The 13,106-nt window shown below is 38.0% G+C and overlaps 1 protein-coding gene across 7 annotated transcripts in view; it reads right to left on the minus strand.

Annotated features, from left to right (window-relative positions):
- NECTIN3 (nectin cell adhesion molecule 3) overlaps positions 1-13,106 on the minus strand; it is a 154,353-nt gene that overhangs the window by 55,535 nt on the left and 85,712 nt on the right. For 2 of the 7 annotated variants that reach the window (XM_074998818.1, XM_074998774.1), the window contains one exon: positions 5,442-6,308. The exons of the other annotated variants lie outside the window; for them this stretch is intronic. In XM_074998818.1, the coding sequence (XP_074854919.1) occupies positions 5,716-6,308 (593 nt within the window). In that variant the 3' untranslated portion in view covers positions 5,442-5,715. Of the gene's footprint in view, positions 1-5,441; positions 6,309-13,106 lie in introns of those variants that run through there. 7 annotated transcript variants of the gene reach the window in all.

Below are 13,106 nucleotides of genomic sequence, written 5' to 3' on the forward strand. Positions count from 1 at the left end.
GTCTGCAAACGAACCCGCGTCAGAGAATAGCTCGGAGATTAATACAGTGAAGCGTGTTAACAAGCAATGAGTCTTTTCACCTATTGTTTTTCGGTTTGAAAGATATTTGTTGGCAAGATTTCCAAAGATACACCTTACACACTTAAATTTCACTGTAGATGCCCAGGACCTTTTCTTGGCATTGGCCTGTTGCTATAGAGTTGGCTTTTTTCTCACTGCTATATGCTGTCTATTAACATTATAGCGAACAAGGTTGAAAGGCTGCAATTGGAAGGGTAAGAAAAAGATGTTGATTTTTAATGCCTTGGAGTAAAAGTAACTATTTGAACTAGGTGATTATGATTTTACTGAGGGAGTATTTTTCTCTTTACCAGAATTTGCAGGCTTTATTTCATCTTATAGTGTGTGAAGGGATATTTTATCGTTATTTATTTACTAACTGATCCTGCTTTTCCTAAGACCATCCACAAGCATTTGTCAGCTACACAGTGGCTGGGTCTACACTAGCCCCCCAACTTCGAAGGGGGCATGTTAATCACGGGGACAGGAAATTACTAATGAAATGCTGCGGTGAATACGCAGCACTTCACTAGGCTAATTCTCCTCTGCAGCAACTTCAAAGCATCAGACTTCCAAGTGCCAGCATGTGTGTAGCTCCAAGATTTTGAGGAGTAAAGGGACTTCGAAGTAGTTCAGGCACTTCAAAGTGCCCACGGTTACACACACGCTGGCACTTCGAAATATGATGCTTCAAAGTTGCCGTGGGGGAGAATTAGCTTAACAAATTGCTGAGTATACACTGCAGCACTTCATTAGTGAACTCCCATCACCTTGATTAACATGCTCCTTCGAAGTTGGGGGCAAATGTAGACACACCCAGTATGTCTTGCCATGGTGACCCAGATAAAGAGAGCAAGTTTTGGGCTGTGTCTACACAATGAGATACAAACAGATTTATTAGAATTGATTTTGTAACTCTGGAATTTATAAATTTGATTTTGGCTATCCTCACCTCCCCACATGCTTCTTACAAAGTCGACTTATTGATGCCACACTCAACTGACAGACATTGACTGTTGCAGTAGCGCATTATGGGGACCTATCCCATGGTTCCCTCATCCCTGTAGCATTCTGGCTATGCTCACCAGTCTTTGACATCTTCCCATATTGCACATTCCTCAGTCCCCTCCCGTGTTAAGCAAATGTCCATTTTTCTAAGCAAAAGGAAGAGGCATCAACAAAGATGGCAAAGTTAACAAATCTCTCTCTTCTGTAATTGAATTACCAAGAATTTCATGAAAATTAGCAAGTGTGTCTCTTCTCAACTGGCCATCCACTGACTGGGCCCCCTCTTCTGTGATTGCATCCAATCCCTGAGAACAAAACAGGGACCCTGAAAAGCTTGAAGGAAGAGTTGATATTGAAGTTCTTGAAAACAGAATTGATGAGGGGATGGTATTTGGCTTCCCTGTTCATTATACAGCTTCTGTGCACAGTCTGTGTTCCTAACTGGCCATCCACTGACTGCCCCTGCTCCAATGATTGCATCTGATCCCTGAAAATCATACAGAGGCAGTCTGTATTCTCAACTGGCCCTCCACCCAGTCTTCCCTGTATGAAGGGGGGGAAAATTAGAAGAAAGAGGATTTAAAAGGCTAGGAAAAAAGATTTTTGTCTTCCCTCTTCACTACACAGACACTGCCAACACGGAGGACGGCCGTGAAATCAAGTACACTGAACTTATAACGGAAACAGGAATCTCAACTGGCCCTCCACCCACTGTTCCTTGTGTTTCAGTGTTTGGGGGTGGGTGGGGGGTCAAAGCTTGAAGAACGAGGATAGGAAAGGTTAGAAGAAAGACTTTATAACTGAAATATCAAAGATTTTGCAAAAAGCAGCAGGTGCCTACAACAGGCCACAAGACCCCAAAAATATTTTTGGCAAAGGGAGCAGGGCTGGGGCTGTGGTCTGCTGCTTCAGAGCTAGTTGAAATGTTCCACCGCCTCCCAAATTTCTTAGCCACAGGGGGAGACTTCCCCTTGGCACCATCAAGCCCCTGAAATTCTTTTCCTTCCTTAGAGCCCTAACCGTGCACAAGCCAGGACACGGGGCTGCCTGGCAGCCTAGTCAACACTGAACAGCAGGCATGTCCTTCTATTGGGTTGGGGGCTGTCCTGTGATGTAGCTCAGCATGGGAAAGACTGTGTGTGGTGCCTGTGGAGGAGGGAAGGGGCACACACAAATGTAAACCACTGAGAAGTTTCTCGGCCTTTATGCAAGCACAACCCCCACAACTGCTTTGGTGCCAGATGGTGCGGTGGGGCAGCGACTGGTGCCCTGCAGCACAGGAAAAAAAAATACCAAGTGTAGAGACAGAACTGGGGCTATTTGTAGTGGGTAGATGCACTCACAGCACTAACTGCAAAGACAGATATATCTCAGGCTCTCATACAAACATGAGTCCACAGCTACAGGCTTGCTGCTCCCACTTTGAAATTCATGGTTTTCATGTTACCTAATTCTGGCACACCTGGAGAGCACCGGGTAGAGCAGAGCACTGAGCGGCATTGTGGTTCCCATACAGGACACCTCTGGAGTCTAAAACTCGATTTTAAAATGTGGCACTTCCACGGTGGCTTTTAATCGAACTTTTGAATTTGATCTTGATGCTATACCCAGCAGGTACTGACGATATTGTGATATCAATATTAGTGCTCCCCGAATCAAGCTAATGGTATTTACAGTGAAGAGTCACATGGTAATATCAAGCTAACTGCCTTAAATTTAAGTTTCTCTCGTAGTGTACGTGCAGCCTCGCTTAGTTACTGCTGTTACCATATTGAACTCGCTGGTGTTATTTCCATTTTCATAACAAAGGGGCAGACAATTTATCAGTGACAAGACAGAAATCCTGAACACATATGACTGGGAAGGTGATAATCACAGGTTACCTGTGGCAAAAAGGAATTTTGCTCCTAGAGTTTTGCTCCCCTCTAGACACAAAATTTCCAGGGGGGTGGGGGGAGAGCAGCCTCTCTCCTAGAAGATAGTTGGTAGTCAATGTACTGATGAGGAATGCCCATGGCAGAAGATGGCTTTATCTGGTCAGTTCAGCAGAGAAGGCAGCAGGACAAGTCTCAGAGGCAAAAAGAGGGCAATTTACGCTCCATTAGGCTGGACTTGCCAGAAGTTTTGTTAAGTTACAACTTGTCAGAATGATCTAAGTCATGAAAGGAACAGCTTTGATTTCAAGAAGGTAACGATTCTAAGCACTTAAACATTATGTTAACTGTCCTCTTAATTAAAATAAATTAAATAATTTTAAACAACTAACACATTGGTAAAGTAGAATTGTCCTTAAACAATTAGCCTGTCTGATTTGTACGTTTCTCTATTTGAAAGGACATTAAATATGTAGAAATAATTGTCAAAATACTAATGATACTTAATTCATGTCTTTCAATTAGTTCTGCATACTACCTGTATTCACAAACACAGTTTAACACCAGATATTTATTTCACGCAACAGCTGTTCATACAATCAAGTCTGTTTACAACATACATACATCAAGCAGGAAAAACAACAGCTATTACCAACCTCTTCAGTTTCAAACTTTTAACTCCTCCAACTGTGCTAAGATGGTGATGAACACACTTAAGATTATATGAAATACTCATTTCTCCATCTCAACTTATGTTTCAAAAACCAAAACCTACAAAAGGCCCAAATAAACCATCTCACAACACTGAGTTTACAGTTAAGATTCTCTTTTGTTAAATTTTCTTTCAGACAAGTTCCATATATAGAATCTGACCCCATTACTTCAGAAGGATTTGGAGTAGACTTAAATATTAGAAGAACAACTCATTTTCATGAATTTACACCCAAGAACAGACCTCCCCCCACCCGCTTGCTACTTTGCTAAGCTGAGATTTTGGTCACTTATTTTAATGTACATTACCTGGCTCTCAGTTCAGAGTCTATTTAGCTTTAAATAAGAGAGTTTTCATGTTTACATGAATATACTCATCTACTCGTCATTTTTGAAGATATGCAATCATTTGACATTAGGCTTCTGTCAAAAGTCTAGTACAGTTACCGTATTTGTTGTACAGGTCTAAATACTCTGTCATTTTGGAATCCTTTTACTATTGAAACATTCAAACAAATAGCCATGAAGCATCATTAAATTCTAATATAAGCTTGTTACATTTTTATTTGCATGACAACTTCCACATCCCCCTCCACCCCACAACTTCGTCATTTCTGGGCAAGTCTTCCAGAATTTTTAAAACTCCTCAACGAATGTCAAGTTGAACTCTTAAAAAAGGATTTCATGAAACCATTTCTTACCACTAATTTAAATGCTGTCAAACAATTATGTTAATTAACTTCATGCAGATTCTATTTTACTAACCTGCAAAGCTGAGGTAGTGAACCTACAACTCGAGAGGCAAGATTTTTCCAGCTCTTGAAATGGACTTCCAAGCATGCAATTGCATGTTTAGTAACCATCTGCTTTTCCTAGCTACAAAACTGCTTACCGTTTTAGTCAACAGTTCCACTTACTTGCAACAAAGCAAACCAATACAATACAATCAAACCCAACTGAGTAATGCATGTAACTGCCATGCTAGGCATTCCACAGCATGGTTTTATATATCATTTTTCAACAGAATTGAATAGCAATATTTATATCCCTTGTTGCTTGATTTTAAATAGTATTTTATTATGTTTACCCGTTTTCAGCAGCATAATATTTTCATTAAATTGTGCTCAGTTCAAAAGTAGTGATGAAATCAAAGCATTCTAAAGATTTTTCCTTTACCTTTTGCCATATTATACTGTAATTAGAATTTGTATCGAATTGTGACCTACCCTTGTATTTCCCAATCCCAATGAAAGCTTTTCAGGCATCTGTATATCTTGAATATTCTCTTTTTTTTAAAATTAGAACACTAGTTTTCGATCTCATGCAAAGTACAAGACTATAATAAACTGGAACAGTGCTTTTTCGAAATAATTTTAGTGTCAAAGTGGTTCTCAAAATCAGCTACAAGACAAACCTCCCTTAGATTCAATCTGTTGTTCCTCTAAATGCTTCTTCACTGAGAATTCTAACTTTCAAAGCAATAAGTTTTCTTTACAAGTTACCACATCTTATTAAAGAAGGCTCTTAAAAAAAGAGGTATTCATTTTTGCATAGAAAATTAAAACAAAATGTTGAAAAAAACCAGGTTTAAGTGAATCCACATTTCTGTATAGTACAAATTACTTCTAAGAATTAAATTTACCTTAGTCTCAAATCTGAAATTGATCTAATTCACTTGTTTTTGGTCTAAGATTTGTATACAAAAATATACACTTAACAAAAATACTTCACCATAGTGTCTTTTTTTTTTTTTTTTAAATACAAAGGCAAGACAGTTTTTAACTGTAACATTTTTGTATGGTAAACTTTAATTTAGCACTTGGTTCTTACATGTGCCATAGACAAAGTATTATGCATTAAAATTTCAATATTCTCGAAGACAGTAGTACAGCATTGAAAAAACCATAAAGCAGCTCAGATACATTTAACCCAAATTTTTACAATATCAAAAGCTTGAAAATCAACTTCAAAAAGCTTTTTCCTCAAGTAAAAATATAAACAACCTGAAAGTGATCAACTAATCAATGGAACTGTATGTACCAAGTTAAGGTATCAGTGATTACTACACATACCACTCCCTCCGGGATATTACTGAGCCATCTACATGTGACACAAAGTCTTCTTCATTGTCATCATAACATTCACCACCCATATACTTCATTCCCAGTGTTCCACCTTCGTAATAATCCATTGGTCTTTCATATCGTTCTTGGTACCTGTTAATATTGTCTACATTGTTCCACTGTGGTTTGTCTGGGTCTTCTAAATAATCTTTTGATATTAGACTGTTCACTGGATGTTTTATTTCTTTTTTTATACTGTCAGGGTAAGAATCCACATCATCTGATTGGAGAACATCTATTTGAGATTCTTTTTGCATATCTGATGGTGGAATGTAGTTCTTAGCAAAGTAGTCACCACGGAACGTCCGTCTTCTCCTATAGCAGATAATTCCAACTAAAACACTTACAAGAATCAGAAAGAGAGCCCCACCCACTGCACTACCAATGATGGTACCCCAATTGTCTTCCTGCATTGCTGGCAAAGTTGATGTTGGAAAATGTATTAGTTTTGGCTCTGTTGCTAAACCTGTGATGCCATCAGTTGAAGGATGCCATGGAACCGTGGGTGGTCGTGTAGTAGTAGTAGGAGGATCTAATGGAAAGAGGAATGGGGTAAACAAGACACAGAAAAGGTACAGAATGTCAATGCAAGCTAAATCAGTAGAGGATTTATAAGACAGCCAAGTTGATGAATATGTAAATATGTTGTTTTCTACTAACAGACAATAGTTTTTCATTCTTAAATTTCTAGACATATGAATGATCATAAAATACATTTGAAATTCAGATTAGGATTTTTCAACTAATTCTGAACTGATTTTTGAGTATTTATTTCGGGCTTTAAGATCACCAGGGTGGGTAATTGCTTTTGCAGCACAAAAGCAATCACTGTTATATTTTAAAATAATTAATTCTCTTGAAATAAAATATGGAGAATTCTCTTTTCAGTTTAATGTAGAGTTCATAATTATTTCAAATCATTTTTAGCTCATCCATGGAGGATATTACCTACAGCAACGAACAACCACAAATCACCTCCTCAGCCAAAGGTAAGAAATACTGGTTGAAAAAAATAATATTAGCCAAGGACAACTGTTCAGTGTGCTGAAACAAACTCTTGAAGAATGAAAAACTATACATTATGAGCTAAGTTAACAGACAGTAAGCTACTGATTTTAACTATTCTCCCCCAAATGTTGTCTGTTTCAAAAGAATCTCGACAGCCTAAGTGGAGAATGGTAAAGGAACTCAGTTAAATTATGTTATGCAGTTCTGTAGTTGTGAATTTTAAGAGAATGATGTCATTGTAAGAATGCAACTTTAAATTTTAAGCCACTATTAAAAAAACCCAAAAAAACAACAACATTGCACAGAAACCAGTTGAACCAAGTCACTAAACAGTCTTTACAGAATGTAATAAATATTACATTTCCAGAATGGAGTTTGGTATTACTCTTGCTTTTAAAAGATGCAAAAAATAAATAAATAAATAAAAACAAAAAACAAACACACTAAGTTTCCTCTTTCCTCCCTGTTGGCGTACATTATACTGGTGTCTACATGGCCCCTCCCTTTCAGAAGGGGCATGCAAATGCAGCCAATCAAAAATGCAAATAAAGTGCAGATTTACAAATCGCATCTCTCTTTTGCATACTTATGTGACTGCATTTCCAGAAGTGCTATTTTCGGGGGGGGGGGGGGAGGGGGTGGGAAAACAAAACACACCCACGAAGACAGGATTCCTTCAAAAACAAACCCCATTCTTTGAAAGATCCCTCAGGAAAAGGGGATCTTCCAAAAATGGGGTAATGCCCCCCCCCACCCAAACAGCACTTCCGGAAGCGTGATCAGAGTATGAAAATGAGGCAGGGATTTGTAAACCTGCACTTCATTTGCATTTTTGGATTAGCTGTATTTGCATACCCCTTCCAAAAGGGCCATGTAGATGCAGCTTGAGAGTTTAATCTTCCTTTTTCAAGGATATGCACAAAAGCATAACACAAAATCTGCTGCATGGGTCACATGATTTTTTTTTTTTAAATCTTCTAAGTCAATTGGCAATGTATGAACTTCTATATGTCAGAGCCATCTGGGGTCGTATAAAAGACTGCCTAATATCTGCTAAATGGCTTTAAATGAAGTGGTTTCATGAGCTCAAATTGCAAAATTATAAATACACTAAGTATGATTTCATACATTTAAGAGTAACTTATTACCAGCTGCACGTTTAACTTAATTCATCCACGAGTTCTTAAAGCTGAACACTTTTGACCCTTGCCTTTAGTTTACATTTTAGAGAGAATATTTAAAAAATCTGCTTACACAATAGATACCTGAGTATCCAGCTATGTAACTAATTTTTTTTCCCCCACAAATGAGGCAACTAAACACCAATAGTAAAACTGATGGGAATGGTTAAAATATTTATGCTACACAGTCTGAAATGGTAGTGATGAACAAACAAAACTAGAAGTAAGATCACATCAGTGCCTCTTACCAGTGCAATGTTTATGGGCTTTTTTTCAATATTTTATCAATAGATAATACTATCATTTTTGTAGAATCTGTTGTAAAATGAATGACTGAAGCATTTTTCAATGCATACAACACTTACTGCAACTAATTCAATTCTTCATATATTGTGCAATGCAGCAATTTACTAGTGTTGCGAAGTTCTGATCAATGTATTTACTGCTAGTTTTGTAAAAAGCTTTGGAAAGCAATGAAATATGGCTCATTCAGCTCAATGATGATTTGTTAACACATCAATAAATTACATGAATTTAAGATTAGAAAGCAGAGAAGATGCACTAAAGTAATGAACAAAGCTGTTCAGAAGATGATTTTAGTGGTCCAGAAGCTCAGCCTGAAGTAAGAAAACAGAACAAAAAAAACCACACACCCACAATATAAAATGCTTTCATCCTATAAAGGAAAAAAGGAAAGGTTTAAACAACCTCAATTTACCAAAACAAAAAAGCAATCATGTAGCACTTCAAAGATTAGTGCTACATGACTGCTCTTTTGTTTTGTTTGGATAGAGACTAACATAGCTACTTCTCTGTTACTATTCAATTTACCAAGATCCTCCTCCTCAGATTGAAGGGCAGAGACTGAAATAAATTCCTTTCACCCCAAATTCAAGGCTGAAAACTGTTCTATTAAAATAAAGGTTAGATGCTAGTAACCACAATTCAGATGGCATCAATACCAGGTAAATGGGGCAAACAAATGTTTAAGACATCCAAGTCAGTGCAATGATCCTTCCTATTTCTCTTCACTAGAGAGAGTTGTTTTATGATGTTTCATCCTTTAAATGCTTTCATTCGTATTTAGAAGTAAGCAATTCTTGCTTCCTGGAAAGCATGTTCTCATTGCCATGAAGTAAAACCAAACATGTATCTTTCACTTGGTTTATATAGTGTTAAGACTTCCATAAGATATTTACAGCGGACAACAAATTCATGAGATTTGAAATTCGAGAACAGAATATGGCAAACAAATTTCTACATATTACAATCCACAACCAGAATATCTAAAAGGATTGCAAGCAGAAGCTATCTTAAAGCGTCAATAAGCAAAATAGAATTATTGCCTTTTTCATTTTGGTATGTTCAAGTCTGTGGAGAATATAACTAACACCATGTTTATTTTCTATCTACTTTTATCTAGGAGTCACTTATTTTGGACAATTGATAATTCATACTCCTAAAAGCAAAAGCTCTTAAATGCCTCTCTTGGATTCCCCAAAAACAAATTTTAATGTCTTAAATGTCCTTTTCAACATAACTTTTTTTCTGAAACAAAGCCAGCTGCAGCTTCCTCTACCCACTTTCCACAACAACCAAGCTGTAAGATCAGACTTTCCACTGTTGCTTCTGTAACAGTTCCAGGTCCAAATATCCAGAAGTGACTAAATATTTTTTTAAACAGACTTCAGCTCTTTCATTTCAAGGCAACTTTCTCCTACCCAACCCAGTGAAAGTGTCTTTCATATTGGCATCTGAAAATTGACACACACAAAATAAACATTTTCATAAATTTGGCCTAAGGCAGTGGCTATTAACCCTTCCAGACTACTGTATGCCTTTACAGGGATTGCTTATTCTTGCACACTCCAAGTTTCACTGCTCTTCATAACTACTTTGTTTCCAAAAAAAAAATATGTCAGTACACAAGAAATTGAATGTGTTCCTTTTTACATCATTCAATAATAACTCAGTTGAAAAATACATATTGTATTTACATTTCAATATAAACTGTATACAACAAAAAGTAAATATCTGCAGTTTTAGTCTGGACAGATTTCACTAAGCTTTTTATGCAGCCTGTTGTAATACTCAGCAAATGTCTAAAAAAGTTGTCTTCCAGATCACCTCCATGCATCCCCAATTTGATTCAGGAACGGGGGTTGCAAGTTAATGAAATGTGCCGGTTACCCAAGCTTTTTCACCAAACGCATAAAAACCTTCAAGACATTAAATAATGTTACTGAACATGACACCTTTTAACGCTATTATAATATATAGTGCAGACTGAATCCCACTCATCTGGAACCCTCTTGTTTGGCAAAATCCATAGTCCAGCATGATTTTAGTAAGCCAGACAACCACTTATTGGTGTGGCCAAGTTTCTTACGGTCCCATAAAGTTTGTTTACAGCCACCAGTCCTGGCTGTTGGTGTTCTGTGTGTTAATGTTGGTTTAATTTACCCTTAAATATCTCCTAAGAGCCCAGTAAGCAGTGGAATTGTGGGTCATGCTGGTAGACAACATTGACCTCCTGTAGTCCAGAGAATTCTCTGTTCAGCACTGGTCGGGTCCCAAGAGTGCTGGCTGAGAGAACTACTGCAATTTACTGCTCCTCTGCTGCACCAGGCCCATCAAATGCAACTTCTGTAAACACTGGAAACTGAAGCCAGATAACTATCAAAATTTTTCCAGTTAACTGAAGAAAGAATTGTATTGCCATTTACGGCAGAAGTTGGTTAACCAACTTTTCAGGATATTGAAGTGCCAGATAAAGCTTTCACTTTAGTTGATTTTATGTAAACCTAATGATCTGCCTCAATCCACCTGCTTGTGCATCCCCTAGTTTACAGTTAAAACCCCAAAGAACCTTCAACTGACTTCTTTTATTCTTGCATCTGTTGAATATGGAATTTGCCTTTCAAGAATGAAAAATTTCTGACCTGATCATTTTCTGTGAGGAGCTTCTTGCCTCATTTAAATTAAACAGATAATGCCCCTCACCTGCGGAATTCTGAACTCATGTAAAGTTGCTATTTCAGACTCTAGGATTAAGCTACATCCTCCAATTTAAGCTGCTAGAAGAGCTGTAGGAACACTCCCGCAACCAATTAACAGCAGATGGGAACATTAAGATAATTAAGATTAAATCTTTCAGGAAAATAACAGTTCTTACTGAACTATCAGGGTGAGTTGAGTAAGGAGGCAATTTTTTTTCTGTTACCAGCTTGTAACACTCATTTCTTATTCTGCTGCATAGCTTCTCTCATAATAAAATGATGGGTAAAAACTACTGATTCAACAAAATGGGGTGGCAGGTGAAAAGTGAAGCAATTTTTTAAAAATGACTCCAATATACAGTAGGAAGAACAAGTTTCTCCTACCAACAATTTAAGGCAAAAGCTTTATATATTTTCACGAAGTACCTAGAAACTAACCCAGGATCTTCATACCAAAAGATGCCTCTAATGTAATCAAAGCCTACTAAACAAATGTTCCACAGATGAAGCTCAGACACTCACTTCCCACTGGTCAACTGGATCCTTGTACAATAAGTCTGATTTCATTCCTTGAATCTTTTCCAAAACACCCAACATGCCAACTAGTGCAAGTTTTTATCATTTTGCCTACATCATTTCTGCACATCTCTCTACAATCTTTGTGCTTTTAGTACAACTGAGGTTTGTATGCTTGAGATCTTTAGAGTTTTAGGAATGCATATCTATGCCATGTATGGCATACGTAGGGCTTAAGACTGGAACAAAATAATAAGAAAGCCACTTCCCAGGATCTGTTGGAAGAAATTGCTTTGGACAGAATAGTTTCTGAACTGTAAGTAACTTATTTATCCTTCAACAACAGTGAGGTGGGTTTTTTTTTTAACTGGTGGGAGGGGGCAGTAGAGATGTCAGTGCAGATTTCACTGCACGTGGTGTGGAATGGGCATTACCCACCCTCAGCTCTCCTGTAATTCAAAGCCCATGGTAACTGAGATTTGACAAAATGGCTGAAGAATAGATCATGGCACCCACGCTAATATTAATATCCTTAAAAAAAAAAAAAAGTATGGCTATTTGACAGTATCTTTAATCCTCCTAAACTGTCCATGAGTTCTGCTCTTGGTACACATGCCCTACAAGAGATTTTTTAATTGGTATTGTTTTGTGGCAGCTGAGCCAACACTCTAGCAACCCTTGTGACCATCACAGCCAATGTGACTATGTCCTTTGTCAATCAGAATTCAAAGTGTCAGAACTCCTTAACTACAATAGGTTTGTCTTCATCACCAGGGAGTCTAACGAAGTTCCTAGGAATCTGATGATTTGCTTCAGTCTGCTTTGATTTGTGTTGACTGACCTTGAGTCTAATGGAGGCTAAGAAGTCTAAGGTGTTTTGAGTGTCTGATCCACTACACCATAGCACCCCATGTCAGCGAGTTTCAAGTTCTGATTCCCTAGGTATGCTACCACTACACAGAGGCACTTGTGGGATCAAAAGCTGCCTAGAGCACCACTGTAGTGGTATGCCACCCTTCAGTCATCAAGCATCTCAACTGCTCCTGATATTCACTGTGGACCTTGTCTGTTAATCCCATAATGGATTTATATTTTCCCCAGGAGTACACGGCAGTTAGCAACTCTGCATTAGAGATACTAAGGAATATACTTTTTCTCACAAGGCAGTTTCTTAGAATCTTATTCTCTGATGTTTGGTCAAGTTTGTTCTCGATTTTCTCTGCAACTTGAACCATGAGCCTAAGCACTGGAAGTCACTCAAATCCCTTCATCTGCTATCCACATCTTTGAAGTTTTCCATTTGCTACCTTATGCTTTTTGCAACCCACTTTCTCAAATTTGCATGACTGAACTCCATGAGCAGGCTGAGGGGGTTTTCAAGCTCCTGGAAAAAAACCTCACTGTGGTGGAGCTGTAGCTTCAGACAGGAGTTAAGATCTCCTCCCACCTCCCCACCCCCAAAATCTGGCTTGCCAGTAAGAGGGCTGATGGTCTGCAGCAGCAGCAGAACATAGCAAGCCCTCTTACATTCCAAAAGAGCGGCATCTCTGAGGCTTTGCTCCAGGCCTGAAGAGCTTTTCCTTTTAAAACAGAGGAAACTTGCTAGACAGATGCGGTACTGGAGAA

This window comes from Carettochelys insculpta, chromosome 1, assembly GCF_033958435.1.
Source record: "Carettochelys insculpta isolate YL-2023 chromosome 1, ASM3395843v1, whole genome shotgun sequence".
NCBI classification, from domain to species: Eukaryota; Metazoa; Chordata; order Testudines; family Carettochelyidae; genus Carettochelys; species Carettochelys insculpta.